The sequence below is a fragment of the Halyomorpha halys genome, unplaced genomic scaffold (assembly GCF_000696795.3).
Source record: "Halyomorpha halys isolate HHAL.00 unplaced genomic scaffold, Hhal_1.1 Scaffold1796.1, whole genome shotgun sequence".
Classification (NCBI taxonomy): domain Eukaryota; kingdom Metazoa; phylum Arthropoda; class Insecta; order Hemiptera; family Pentatomidae; genus Halyomorpha; species Halyomorpha halys.
In genome coordinates this window covers 51181-66848 of record NW_027110066.1, presented here as the reverse complement: position 1 = coordinate 66848, position 15668 = coordinate 51181, and the positions used below count along the sequence as shown (strand labels likewise).

At 28.9% G+C, this 15668-nt stretch overlaps 1 protein-coding gene across 1 annotated transcript in view; it reads left to right on the top strand.

Moving 5' to 3' along the window:
• LOC106690659 (sensory neuron membrane protein 1) overlaps positions 1-15668 on the top strand; it is a gene marked incomplete at both ends in the record, with an annotated part of 57364 nt that overhangs the window by 4698 nt on the left and 36998 nt on the right. Inside the window, 1 exon segment of the mRNA XM_067048162.1 lies at positions 2018-2275. Within this exon segment, the coding sequence (XP_066904263.1) occupies positions 2018-2275 (258 nt within the window).

Below are 15668 nucleotides of genomic sequence, written 5' to 3'. Positions count from 1 at the left end.
TAATTAAAAAAATGTGATGTCTAATCTCTCTTATTCCTGATTTATTTATTTTTTTCTGGTTCAGTATACCTTTATTTATATATATATATATATATATTCACGAGGAAATCCCATTTACATATTACACTTCATAAACTTGAAAGAAAAGATGCTTACAAGTATTTAAATTATTATACTTTAACTCGGAATGTAATTTCTACATTTTTATGATAGCGGAAACTTTTCAGACCTCTAAGTAAAGAGCATGCCTCCATAAAAAATTGAGAAGTTGCTCAGACTGAAATTTAAAAAGAAAAGAAAAAATTGAAATGTAATTTTAATGATTATATTATTGTTAATAATTGTTTTGTTTTTTTCAATACATCGAAATATATTATAGAAGGTTATTACTCCTTTGTTTTCGACGGGTTGATCTGAGTGAGGTCACCATGTTATGGTTAGTAAGAAGGATATGTTCTGTCAATGCCGTTCCTTCAATAAATCATTATTATTGTTTCTTGAGCATTTTTTGCTGCGAATTTTTACACTCGAAGACAAATTTTTAAAAACTGACGTTAAATAAAAATATATATTTTTTATAAATAATAATAAATTATTATTATTTATAAATAAATAATAAATTTTGATGAATGAAGCATGAGGCTATATATTTATCCTTACAATTTCAACATCTCAATGTCCTTATAAACAACGACTGATTAACAGACTCTTGAAGAAGGTGTTAGGTGGCAGTGATGTTGTAGTAAAAGGGTGAAAGCCTATTACCTTTGGGATTATGGAAAGGGAGATAAAAGAGAGAAGCTACTTTGCCACTCTCTTCATAATTAGCAGACCTCTGAGAAACTTCACTGCTTTCTATCAAGCAATAAAACTCATTCAGACCCCCACCATAAAAATAACAAAAAACAACATCAAAGTATGAATGACTGACTACAAATTAAACATAACAGTTTAAGCAGTATAAACTTTTACATACGGTTCTAAGGTTATAGTAATCCATAATATTGATAACGGCTTCATTGTGAACCCTGAACGATCCCGTCAATCGCTCTCTCGATTCATTTGTTTAGTGACACCGCTCCAAACTCAAATCTAAATTAGTCTTGACGCAATGCTTTCAACTAAGTTTCTATCACCCCCTCAGACGCATCCGTTCAGTGGTTTCTACCATTTTAGGGATCCGTTCGTTACTAAGGTCCCACAACCTTTCACGCCTATCTTATTCGCCACCAGACATGGGCAAAAATTAGCTGTTCCGTGTTGTTGGAAATAGTAGCTAAAATTGCCATGGATATGACTCTTATTCATGAATGAATCATTGATAAATCTATATCGTATCCATGAAAATTTTAGATATTAGTTTAATAGTTGTCCATTTCTGTTCACCACTATTCTACAACCTGAATTATAATTATTTTACGTAATACTTTATTTTCAAAAACTTGACAGCATTATTGAATTAACACAATTCTAATTATACCCGGTAAATATAATTCAAGTTATAGCATTGCGGTGTATAAGATGGGCATGTAAGGTTGTAGGGATATACCGAAACGTAGATGGGAGGATTGCGTTAAAACTGGAATTGAATTTGGAGGGGCATCACTGGAAGGATGTATGCAGAGAGCGTTTGGTGGTATCGGCATCGAACCTTCGGCTTCGTTAGGCCTTTATTATTATTAAAAAATTCTAATATTATCGAACGTATAAAGTTATTCAGCAAATATTCTTCGATCAAAAGCACTTATTGATATATATTTCCTAAAAAAAAAACTGTTTTTTAACTTAAAGAACTAACTATTGATAATTCCAGTTATAATTTATAATAATCAAATATTTAAAATATTTTTTTTAATTTTAACAAATGCATATGAATTTTTAATAACAACGAATTCCTTTGACCCAGCGGAGGCAAGCAGCGGTAATATACTAATTAAAGTGTTCTTTATTTCTGTCTTTTTTAATTTTACTTCTCTTCAATACATTGTATATTATGTTTGACTATTTATTCTTCTAGAGTGTACTCTTGGTCGCTGAGCAAGACTTCCCTACACCGATGCTGACGATAGTGAACGCCGCTGTACCCCATATATATGGTAAACTTGGATCGGTCTTCATGACAGCAAAGGTAAGAGAACTGCTCTTCGACGGTGTCCTCATAGACTGTACCGCGAAGAACATCGTACCGAAAGCTATCTGCATTGCGATCAAACAGAACAGCAAAGCTTTGGTAAAGCTGGGAAAGAACAAATATCTCTTCTCCTTTTTCGGAATCGTAAGTAACCACTAGAATTATTTATGTTAAATAATTTAATGTAGTCTGTAGTGAGTAAGAAGTATTTAATAATAAAAAGTAATTGGACTTATTTTGGCTAAACTAGTAATAGTAACTATGGAACACAATTAAAATTACTTATACTTTTTTTTGAAAACCTATTTATTTGTGTTTTTATTTTGTTCTAACTTAATTCATTTGTTTTGACTTATTTATATGTCTTCTAATTGTTCCACTAATGTGAGAAATTTATTTCTATATTTCTGTTTATTTATAATTTCGTTTAATTTGCATTGTATTTGTGGTAAGTATTGAACGTGTGTTGTGGCACACTGGAAAAGGGAAGTTTGAGAGAGTGGAGTAGAGTATAATAGAGATGATAGGGTTGAGAAAAAATAAAAAAAGGGAAGAATTAATAAGGAAAATGTAATATAACTTTGTGTGAGAAAAAGGTGGAAAAATTATAGAATTGGTTTAATAAAAAATATATTGAAATATAATCCATTCAGGTTATAGTTGATTATTGTTTAAATAGAGAAAAATTAGAAAAAAAAATTTTTTTGTATCTTTGATTAACAAATGTTGGTGTTTATATATCCAATCACGGATTTATATGTATGCTGTTTATAGCAACTCGATGTATTTGGGCAGAATTATCTAATAAAACATTTCTCTTTTGTAATGATTAAAATTATTTTTTTATCCAGTACCAATATTGATTGGAGTTGTTTGCGCATAGATCTATCCCATATGCTTCTGATAAAGTTTTAAATACAATTTTATCTCTAAGTTTTGTATTGCCCCTTTTTTTTTCATATTGGCTTCCTAAGATAATGGAAGAAAATTTAATTCATCAAACACTCAACTTAGAACATTTGACGAAAAAAAAAACTTTCCCCAATTTAACCACAAATGCTTTTGAAATTGGGACGAATATAAAAAATAAATAAATTAAACCATGAACAGATGATTTCCTCCACTAAGCTCATATTTTATCTTTTCCTATTTTCGTTTTGAAAACATTGAAAACTATTTATCCTTACTTGAGGAAATTGAGTATATAATATTAAAATCTATCGAACTACTGAATATTATTTTCATGTCCTGTTCTCGGACATAATTGTTTTGAGATGTCCTAAAGGCCTAGAGACCTTTTAATTCAAAAACAGTTTGTCAAATCTTTAAATTCAGAGGTGCTCATGACCTTAAAACAAAGAAAATAAGATTCTCAACAACTTGTATTTGCTATTAATTTTGACAAACTTATTTTAAAATAGATCTGATGTGATTTATAAAATAAGTTTCTCATGTTATATCAGGATTGGCGTAGCTCAGTGGCAAGAAACTATGCTATTAACTCTAAGGACTAGGGTTCAATCCAGGTGTGACAAATAATTAATAATTCTGTTATTATAGCTGAGTCTTGTGGGTTCAGGAGCCCTCTAGGGTCCATCCAGCGTGGGTGGTTCTTATTAAATAACACCCTTGTACAACCGTTGATCTAGTAACAGTACTACCTTATCAAGTACTGTACCCTGGCACTTAATGGGTTTTAGTGGTACAAATTTATTTTACTATTATATAAGGTTATAAATGGTTTTGTTATACGGTAGTGTATTTGTTGTGGATAATCTTATATAAGAAAAATTAAATATTAATGATTATAAATTTTAAAAAATAGGCTTTTAACTTATAATAAAAGAAATGACCTGGGCAGAATAGCCTGCAAAAGTAACTTTAAATTAATGTGAGGAAGAAATTATAATTGAAGATGTCCTTGAGGATGGCTAAAATGGCCGAAACGTTGGACTGGTGAAAAATAAAAGGGTTGAGACAAAAAAGGATACAAATTTTTGATTTATTTAATAAATAATTACCTTGTCTCAAGATATTGAAATAATATAATTTTAAACAAATTTATTTATAATGTTATATTATTTTTACAAAGTTCTACAGAGATTTAAGGTTTTGTTCTGTACCTAATTATTAGTTTATTTTTGTAAAAATTAATCTTATAAATAGTGTATCATTAGCACTCAAACTGTTCGAATACTACCCACCTAAAAATAATTTAAATATGAACCTGAGAATTTTTACTCATGTTTTTTTTTTCTTAACTAATTGGTAAGATAGAAATGACAAACTATAATATGATAAAACCGTTTGGGATTGTGTTTTGTTTTATTAAGTAATTGTAATTATTAAAATTACTTTTTTCCCAAGATTGACTTTGGTTGTATTAGCAAAGAGCTATGCTACATTTATTTGATGAAATTTTAAATTAAAAATTTATCTAAGTTTTCCAATACCAATTTTTTAATTATAGTTAATTACACACGAATTATTAGTTTATTTTTGTAAAAAATAATCCTATAAATAGTGTAACATTAATGCCCTAACTGTCTGAATACTACCCGCATTAAAATAATTTAATTATAAAACTTAAAATAAAAAAACTTTTTGATCAATAATATCAACAATTGAATTTAATTAAAATTTTAAAAACATCTTATTATTGCACTATTTGAACGTATAGTATATAATATTTATTGTATTTATTATTACTATATGTTCAAAGCCAAAGCAGGTCCTATTAATTCCTGAAAAACAAATTGAGTTAATGAAGCTGACCATGAAGTCTGCAAGGTGCACATTTAATAAACTAGGTAATAAGGGATTAATTATATAGTATCCTCGAAATTACATTTCCCACGGCTGTTTACATAACACGAGGAAAGGATGGTTTTCATTTCATCACTGAAGTTAGTTTGAATAACATTAGACATTCTCATTCATCAGTACATATAGTGTACCAAAACTGTTTAAATGATATTTATAATACCCATTAATTGTTGTTAATAATAAATGAATCATTTTAAAAATTTAAGTCCTTATTTCAGATACGTTTTTAATAATAGTTAGGTGTTTTTTTTATTTTAAGAAATGTGTTTTTTATAATCTTAATACTTTTTGAGCATATTTAAACGTAATTTTATTGAAATTAAAACAAACTTAAGTCTGCATAAAGTTACAATGCATATTAAAGATAAAAAATGTTTACATTTATTATTTATTCACTGAGTTAAAACAATAAACATTTCGTTATACACTGAATTGCATATTAATTTATTTATTTACGTGTGTAATTATTTGTTTCAACTATATAATATATTGAAATTTATTCACAACAGCCTATATTACAATTAAATTATAACTAAAGTATGTATGGGAATAAAATTGAAAACAAAAAATAAGCAGAGATTGGATAATACATTTGAACTATTTGGAATAACAATAAACAAGAAATTTATTGAAATAGAAAAAAAAAAAAAAACAGAATTTATACCAACAAGCATTTTTGAATGGTATGAATATCTCACATGATAATTAAATAAACAAACTTCGGGGACACTCCAAAAAAACAAAAAAAAAAAACTCATTCTAAAAATTATTGTTTTAAGGTTCTGGGATCGTAATTCCAAAACACTTATGTATATATATAACACATATAAAATTCAACAGAACATCATATAGTTACGAAAAGGTGACCTTTGACTTTAATCCATTAACTGAAGAAAATTGGCCATTGATTTCTGTGAAAAGTTGAGGACAGCTATATTTTGTTTTTTATTCAATGTTTGGACTCTAAGTGGGTTTCCTTAGTCAATTATCATGATTATTCATAGAAAATAGTAAACAAAAATATTTAAATCGGACCATTCCTAGCAATGAATTTTCAATAATATAACTATATTTTAAAAAGAATTTGTACATGCTCCAATGGAAACCCATTTACTTTTCTATCAATTTTTATATCAAATATAACTGCAATTTCTGGTGCATTCTAAACCCTCATTTTACATATTTCATTCAAAATGAATGAGTATTCATTTAAAATGACAAAAATTATTTAAATTTTAGCGTGGAAACAGCCAAAAAATGTTTGTATTGGGCATCGAAACTAAACCGGTTAGAAAAGTCTTATAAGTGGACAACCCTGATCTTTCGTTATTTGTCACTTACTGATAAAATAAATGATAAACCATTAAATAATGAACTTTTTTTAATTATTTAACTTGTGGATTTTACACATCTCAGGTTCAGTATTGAGAATTATAAATTAAAACAAGATTTAGATATCCTCTATTATAAGGAAATATTGTCTTCTGTAGCTTTTAGTTATATTGAACCCCTCCCTTTTGTTGTTTTTAAATTATTTTAAGGCACCAACAACATATTGGTTGTTTTTTTGAACCACGATCCCTGTAACATTATATCCTATAAGATTATACCCTATCAAAAAACACCAACACTCGTTTTAAACATAGTTTTTTTTTCAAGGATCATGCTTTAATCCATAAAGAGTAAGTTTCTTGAACAACCATAGTAAAAATAGGTGAATTGTCCATGATATCAATCTACCGCTCGGTTTTTATACTACAGGGCACACATACACCAGGTTTTTATCTTTATACCTACGAGGTCATTTTAATTACTCATTTGAAAGATAATTTGATACATAATCTATAATGTTAATAAAAAAAATATCATGGTAATATAAGGAACATTACATGCATGTTAGTATTGGAATTTCCTGTAAGAAAATTCGTGTATATTAAAACACCGAGCATTTTCCTTAATCATTTACTGATTTAATGAACAATTAATTCAATTTATAAATAAAATTTGCATTATTTTTATAGTTTAAAATACAACTATTCAATTCTTGTGGTGTTTTATTGTTATATAATTAATTTATATTATATATCTGTTTCACATAATAGATTTAAATCGATGGTCATTTAACTCAATAAACAATTTATTTTTTCATGTCTTTGCTTCTGATAAAATATTCACTGACGAGGGCACACGCCGTTATGCATTTGGACGACTCATATTTTTGTCACGTATTCCAAACCTAATTAAAATTCGTTGATATCATACAGCTATGTTTGTTTGAGAAGTAGATCGCTTTCCTGAACAAAGCGTCAGAATACTCTCGCTGTTTGATGGAAATATTATAATTACTGCTAATGTAAATCATACTGCATATAAACTTAAAGGGAAAATACCAACCGATGGAAATAATGATAAGGATCATTTAGAAAAAAAAAGTTAGTTTGTTCTTTTGTCTAAACGTGTTCAGACCTAGAACGTCTCAGGTTAGATATTTCGCTATAATATAAATTTTAAATCGAATCATTCCATATTTGCGTTCATTGAGTTGACTGTAAAATGAGATTTTAATTTGAGAAAATGAAATCACATCAATCAAAGATAATAATAGAACATTTTTTTAAGAATGAGTAAAGGAGTTAACTAAACTTTTAAAAAAAATTAATGCTACGGAGTTCTTGTTTTAATTATGCTATATGTAAATGGAAGAGCTATATCATAATAATTGATATTTTTAGAAGGAGATATGGATTATTCTGTTATTTAATGGCAGTATTTTTTACATGAAACAATGGATTTGGAATGGAGTTTTCTTCATGATTTTTTTTTAATATTTCATGTGAGAAAACACCACTTCCTTTGTATTAATAATATCAATAGTTATTATGAATAGATTTTGATTTAGTCAATATTTATCAACTGAAATATATAATTTTTTTTTGTTGTATTAATATGAGAGGAAAAAATAGAAATTCACGTTCAATGTGCAAACATTGCTGAAAACGTAACATGAAATGGAAAAAAAATCTCCGTCCATCCTTTTTTTTTTTTTAGCTTCTTTGAAGTAATTATTTTTAAAGGGAACATAGGAACTCAGCGTATAAAATAATAAATGAATACTCTTCAGCATTCCCTTAGGAGCGGACTTTTGCTCTTTAGTTTTGGTATCCCTTTTATTTAGCTTTTTTTATTTATAATTATTATTATTAAATTTTATTTATTAATAAGCATAAAAACGTTACTTTCATCCTTCGTTTTTTAAGTTTCTTTCTATAAATTTGGAAAGGGAAGAGAGAAATTATTTCTCCTGGTTTATAGAGAAAATCCCTTTTTTAAGAATACAATTTTTTTCAGAATGGGAAATCCCTTAAACCTGCTTGATATAAGCAAATGTTTTTATTTGGAATATTTTAAATCTATATATGCAGCGGGGTGGCTCTGTGCTTCTAACTCTAAAAATCTGGATTCGAATCTGACTGCGATAGATAATTATTTATTCAGTTACCGTAGCCCATGAGTCAACCGTGTGGGTTTAAGAACCCTCTAGTGTCAACTCAGTCTATCTCTTAATTGAGGAAAAATGTGGCGGTCGTGAATGATTCTCACAAAATTACCTTTATTGGTTACAGCAATACAGATTTATACTATCATATTTATGATAAATAAATTATAAATAAAATTGAATAAATAATAGCGTTAAAAAGTTTTTTAAAAAGCAAAATAGATGTGGAAATATACACTACTTAAAAACATTTTTTAATATATAAAACAATTAGTAACAATCATTAAATGATACATTTTTATTGTATTTTTTCAGAATTATTTATTTTTTGAAAATTTAACATTTTTTTTTTATGTATTCAACTAAAAGAATACGTGTTTTATAAAGAAATAATGTGCTCTTTAAATAAAGGAAACAATGTTTTTATCGATTTCGTAAATAGAAATAATAATTGAACAATCTGTTGGACAGTTGACATATTTTACTATCTATTTTTATTCCTATCTATTTCATACATACACCACCTTCTTTAAATACGTGTTGAATAATTAGTTAGAAGTAAAAACTTAACACTACAATAAACATTAGTATCTCTTTTTTAAAATATATTTTGATATAAATAATAAATATTATGACTTATCTTTCGCTAGAATAAATCTACATTACTTCACTACGTGATTTTGGCCAAAACCAGAGGCCCGCTGTTTTATTTCCAGTCTAAAGCTTGCCTAATTTGTCTCAACCTTAATTTGAGCTAGGATTGGGACCGCTACTTTTTATTCAAGTAGCTGCTCCATTTTCTAACGAACCCTTTCGGGGCCATGCCCTTCAAGAAAAGATTTATATTGAGGAATCTCATTTCTCCATAATATTTACATACAGACCACAGCAATGGTTTAAAATAAATTTTATTTAAACAATTATATACATAGATATTTTAGACTACAGTTAACCCTTAATTTCTACATAAAAACCGTAAAAATGATTTATAATTATTTTGAATGACTTAAAAATCATAAAATTTAGTAATAAATTGTTAGTGATGAAGTACACCTCTTTCTGATTTATCAATTTTTTTTTTATGATTCAATTATGTTGTAGTCTTGCAACATTGTTAACATCAGATTGCCATAAAAATCACATACACTAATTAAGGGATATCTTTCATAAAAATTAATGCATGGATATTTTAATTAGAAAATCTGTTTACTAAATATGAGATATTTCGAAAATTTCTTATTCATCTATCAACTAATTCGTTGTAAGAATAATATTTTTGAAAATCTCCTTTTACAATTTATTGGTCTTGAAATAGTTTTAATTTTCTATTTAAATTGAACTGATTTAATTTTGAAATGATCAAATATCTTTGATGAGTGGTTCATTCTTACTGAATAAGGCAGTTATGAATTCTGGTTTCCAGAAATAGATAGTAAAAAAATAACTGAAAAAAATTGGAATATCCTCTTGGAATTCTAATGGAAACTCCATGCTTATCCTCACAATATATATTTCATGTTTGAAAAAATAACTAAGCAAAAAATAAAGTATCATAGCTTCTCGCCTCTGTCCCTAATTTATCTGGTTGTCTGTACAAAAAAATAAATAAATAAAAAAAGCAAGTTACGACAAAATGCTTAGTAAACATCAACGTGCAAAAAATATATAGTACAATAATTAATCATAGTAAAAATTGAGAAAAGTTATGACCATTAATTATTTTATTGATTCTAAAATTTATGTTCAGACTTTAGTCAACAACTGTTATCAAGCCATCATACCCCAGTCCTAGAATTCACTGGACAGGATGGGTTAATATTGGACAGAATCATGATACACAATTCTGAAAAGATACACTGTGTTGTTGAATCGACTTTTCAAAAGATGTAATGCAAATGGAAACAGCTTTAAGAATAGTACAAATATTGAAAAATATGTTGAAGTTATCATATAAATATTTAGCGATTTTCTTTTATTCCCCTTCCCAAAATCTTTCTTTATTCTAAAAAAAAATTAAACAACAAACAGATGATTCGGAGTCGTCCTTTAACTTCAGGATACGAATTTGAAAAACAATGGAAAAATTATATTATAATAAAAACCTACTTCAAAATTATTATTACAAATCGTACTTAGAAATTTATATAAATTATCCTATTATAACAATAATATTCTTTCCCTTTCTTGCTTTTTTGTCTAAAATCCATGAATCTACTTCGTATTTGTTTTTTTTTATATAAAATATTTTGGGAAACTACTTTTTAACTCCTCGATATCTTGTTCACACTGAAAAGAAATTAATCTGTATGCAATCCTTGCTTTATGCATTTTGCAAAGCAATCCTCATATTTATTAATTATTTTGTTTGTTATTTTTTCTCCTTTTTACTTTCTTTACTACCACATCATTATTTTTTTCCATTTTTAAGTTTTGCTCGTCGATTCCGACTATTACAACATTTACTTGACAGACGGTCTGAATTGCCAATCCATTACAAAAGACTGATCTACATGACTATTATAAGACCTATCTGGACATACGCAGTTGAGCTTTGGGAATCCACTAAACCATCAAGTTTCTTCCGAATCCAATCCTTACAGTCCAAAAGTCTTCGTAAAATCCTGAATGCTCCTTACTTTGTCACATATCAAGTCATCAATCAGGACATAATGTCCCATATGTTACCGATTTGGCCAAAACCAGATACCATTCCTTCCATGATGAACTTCTCGACCACCCAAAACCGCTTGTTTCTAGCCTGGCTTCTCCATCATTACCTATTAATCCTCCTAGGCGTCTGACAAGAAGGTGGCCTCGAGATCTTCTCCTCTAGAAATGTTATTGGAGTTCTATCAATGGGTAGATTCACCAAATGTTTTTATCATGTCACTATGTCACCTACAACAAATTTACTTGTATATATTTTTATACAATTGTAAATAACAATAAATAAATTATTTAAAAAATTAAGTTTAAGTTATTAGTTATGTCTCTTCAATTTTACCGCGCCTGTCTGAAAATTTACGACCCTATTAATATTTTTGTGATAAGAGAGCTATATGATATATATATATTTTTTTAAATTTTTTGACTTTTCAAAATTGAAATAATGTTATCTTAGTACGCTGTAATATTTTTGTTACATTTTAACGTTTTTGAATAAAAATAGTGAATATTCACTTAAACAAGCAGATAAGGAGAGTAGTACAAACTGTGTGTGCATTCACGTTCCAGCTGCTGTCACATTCGCTGAATAAATAAATTTCGGTATATCAGAAAGATCAGAAGCTCCTGAGAAAATGAAGAAAAGTAAAACCAGAACAATACACACCAATGTTTATGTATAAACAGTTTTCCTATTTAATTGGTTTGTTAATTTTTGCGTAAGAAATGCCTTCTACAAAATCTAGAATTGGGCAGGGTGAAGCCCTGATTTAGTAAGGAAGTTATCATGTTCTTTATAATACTTTATCAATCGTATTTTTTATTTTAATCATTACAATATTTACCGTAACTTGGGAACATAAATGTAATAATCTATATCTATTTAAATATTCACTAAAATTTTCATAATTTATTTTAAATTTAATAATCCTTTTACTGGAAGAGTCTATGGAATTAAAATGGATTTAGTGAATGACACAAATTCTTCCTTATTAAAATACAATAGTTTATTTCATATCACCAGCAACGTTTTCGGAGATTTCCCCCATCTTCAGGCTGTTGTTAACAAAAAACCTATATATGACATATAATTTTCTGCTATTTGTCATTCTTGCTAATATATTATAATATTAATGTCATTTAATGAGTAAAACTTGCTAATGGTCATACATTTTAGGAAATGTCCTACAGCCTGAAGATGGGGGAAATCTCCCGAAACGTTGCTGATGATATGAAATAAACTATTGTATTTTAATAAGGAAGAATTTGTGTCATTCACTAAATCCATCATAATTTATTATAATCATTGATGAAATGTATATTTCACATTTGATTTTACGATTAAAATTACATTATGTTCCATTTTATAATTATTGACGTAATTGTTTAGTTTATAAGGTGATTTTTGCGATATAATATCCCAGTATGAAAACAAATCTGCCAAAGAAGCCTTTCAGAAGATCATATTTCATTCATCTTGTCGTGAATAGAATTTATGATGTCTTATCCCCAAGGTACCTGAGCTATATAATATTCAGCACAATTGTATTTATGAGTCTGATTATGTATTTTTGTATTTATACACAAAACATTTACTTTGTTTTCCTCTCTGTATTTGATTCCCAATTATAATTGGATGACTGGTTTTTGTCCAGAAATAGACGAAATTTCTAATATAATTTAGAATTAAACCGATTTCATATGCGTCTAGGCTCGGATAAAAAGGAATAAAAAAAAATTACACCACACAATTAAAAAAAACACTTAAAAATGTCTTTATCCTAATAGTTATTTTTAAATAAAAATAATATAAAATTAATCTGTACCACTACAACCCATGAAGAGCTAGAGATGCAGTACTTTTCATGGAAGTACTGTTACTAGTCCAACGATTTTGCAAGGATGTGATTTAGACAGAATCACGATTGACCCCCAGATCTTTTCCCAATCAATGAGGCTGGATGGACCCAGGAGGGTTCCAGAATCCACCGGATTGTTTCATGGCTACACTAATAGAATAATCATCTGTTTCAGTTATTTATAAATATTTATCCAAATGGTTATTTCTCATTATAATTATTTTCATTCAGAAATTAAATCAACAAAATAAATAAAGACTAAAATAAATTTTTTTTTATGCCGTTTTTCAATTTCAGGCGCTTTTTAAATATTGCTCGATTTAACTATCTTAAAGTATCATCTTTCCGTTTTAAGCGAATATTTCAAACGTGATATAGGACCGTTGGTCCTTGGGGGTCTTAGTAGGGCGGTTCCGGGCTAGAAGGATTGCCTTTTTTGTGTTATGATCTCCTCTTGTGAGACTGGGATATGTCGTACATTGACCAACCTACACGCTATAATTTTCTGTTTCAAAGGAGAGAAAAGTAAGGCTACTTGATTAGCTTTAAATTTAAAATATCGACAATAATCATCCCTCTATACTCAATAACCTGAATAACACTGAAAGTTGAAAGTCCCCAAAGTAGGCGCAAATGCAAACTTACTCAAAAGAAATGGGATTAGACCGGAATTTAATTTCAATATTCTTGTGCTTAAATTTAAAAGCAATAAGGGCAAGAAGAAGAAATGTGTTCATCCTGGAATTTGGAACAACAATAATATTTTAAATCAAAATTACTGACCTACAACTTTTTTTCCAGTAAAGTCAAGTGGATAAAGGTGGATACAACGTTTCACAGATGAAATGTATAAAAAAAAAAAAAAGAGTTTAAAGAAACTCAAAAAGAGGTTTTACTATTATTTTTAACCAATTCTGCTCGTTTAAAATATGAAATACATTACATTTTTACTGTAAAAAAGGATGTTAAATAGTCTGCACTATTGTTAAAGTCAATTATATAACATATAAATTAGGTGTTTATATTATTACTTATTTAAAATGAATATTAGTTGTATCTTATATTTCGGGTATGTTTCATTTATGTTAATGATTGGAAGAATAAGGAAAAAAAATAGGAATGTTACATTGGGCTAAAAGAGAAAATATGAAAATTAGGATAAAAAACATAATGAAAAAGAATAAAAAGATAAAAGAACGATAGCGATGAAACAAACAAAAAAGAAAACAAAAAGGCATATACTATAATTATATATTGTTTACTCGATAAGCCTTCATGCTGCAAGCATGATCATGATCAAGAATGATCACTTGAGATCAATTCATATTGTACATATTTAGTTTAAAAATTGTATAGCCTTCACAACGCCCTAATAGTCTAAACTGTAATATTTACATTTCACTCCTGACTATCATTTTTATGTGTTATTTGACACCGACCGATAGATATAGTCATCCGGTCGGACCATATCAGATGTAATTTTTTAAATGAATAAAAAAATTAATGTTACGATGTATACATTAAAATTTCTATGGCTCTGCACGTCGCCGAACTCTTGCCAAGCTCGATTCAGTACATCATACGGGTATCCAGCTTACTACCGGTGCATTCAGGACCAGTCCCATTCTCAGCATTTGCTCTGAAGCAGGCCTACCTCCGCTATCATATAGGAGACAAAAACTAGCTATTAATTATGTTTCCAAATTATTTGAACAAACAAATCATCCAACTTACAAATATATTTTTCGATCTAAATTCTCCATAGCTTTTCGGCAGAAACGAAACCCAACACTCCCTCTGGCAGAAAGAATCACTCTGGCTATCTCTACACTTAAAACGATTCCGATAATGAAGTCTGAAATTCAGAACCCACCTTGGACTCTAAAACAACCTGTAACAATGCTACATTTGTCACTTATGCACAAAAATAATACCACATCTGTCAAGTATAGAGAACGGTTGTCGCGTCTTCTAGAAAATATTCCGGATTATTTTTTAATATATACTGATGGTTCCAAATCCGAAATCTCGACCGCCTCATCTTTCGTCACTCACGATTCAACCCACAAGTTTAAATTACATAAGTTATGCTCAGTATACCCTGCCGAACTCCACGCGATAGCATCAGCCCTCCATTTTTGCTTTTCAATAATTCAGAAGACAATTGTGACTATTGTAACTATTGAATAATCTCAGATTCGCTTAGCTCTCTAAAAAGTTTGAGAAACATGTACCCCGAACATCCTCCCATCATAAGAATTCAATCTTTTCTTCTAAAATTATCCCAACAAGGTAAATCCATTACTTTCATATGGGCTCCAAGCCACATTGGCATTGTTGGTAACGAGTTCGCAGACAAAGCTGCCAGAGAGGCACTCACGCTCCCTGGCCAAGGTACCGCCGTTCTTACCCCATCAGAACTCAGTACACCCCTTAAACTGCAAATATTAGAAAAATGGCAGGCCAGGTGGGATGAAAGCTCTCCGAGTAAATTAAAAGAAATAAAAAGGGAGGAAGTTGCTCTAACCCGCTTGAGAATAGGTCATACTCTCCTCACGCACTCTCACCTGATCAGAAAACTGCCACCTCCAACGTGCAAATATTGTCAGTCCATTCTTACGATTAGACTTATTTTTGAAGAATGTACTCACTATTTGCCAATAATAAACAGGATAGGACTGACCCCAAATTT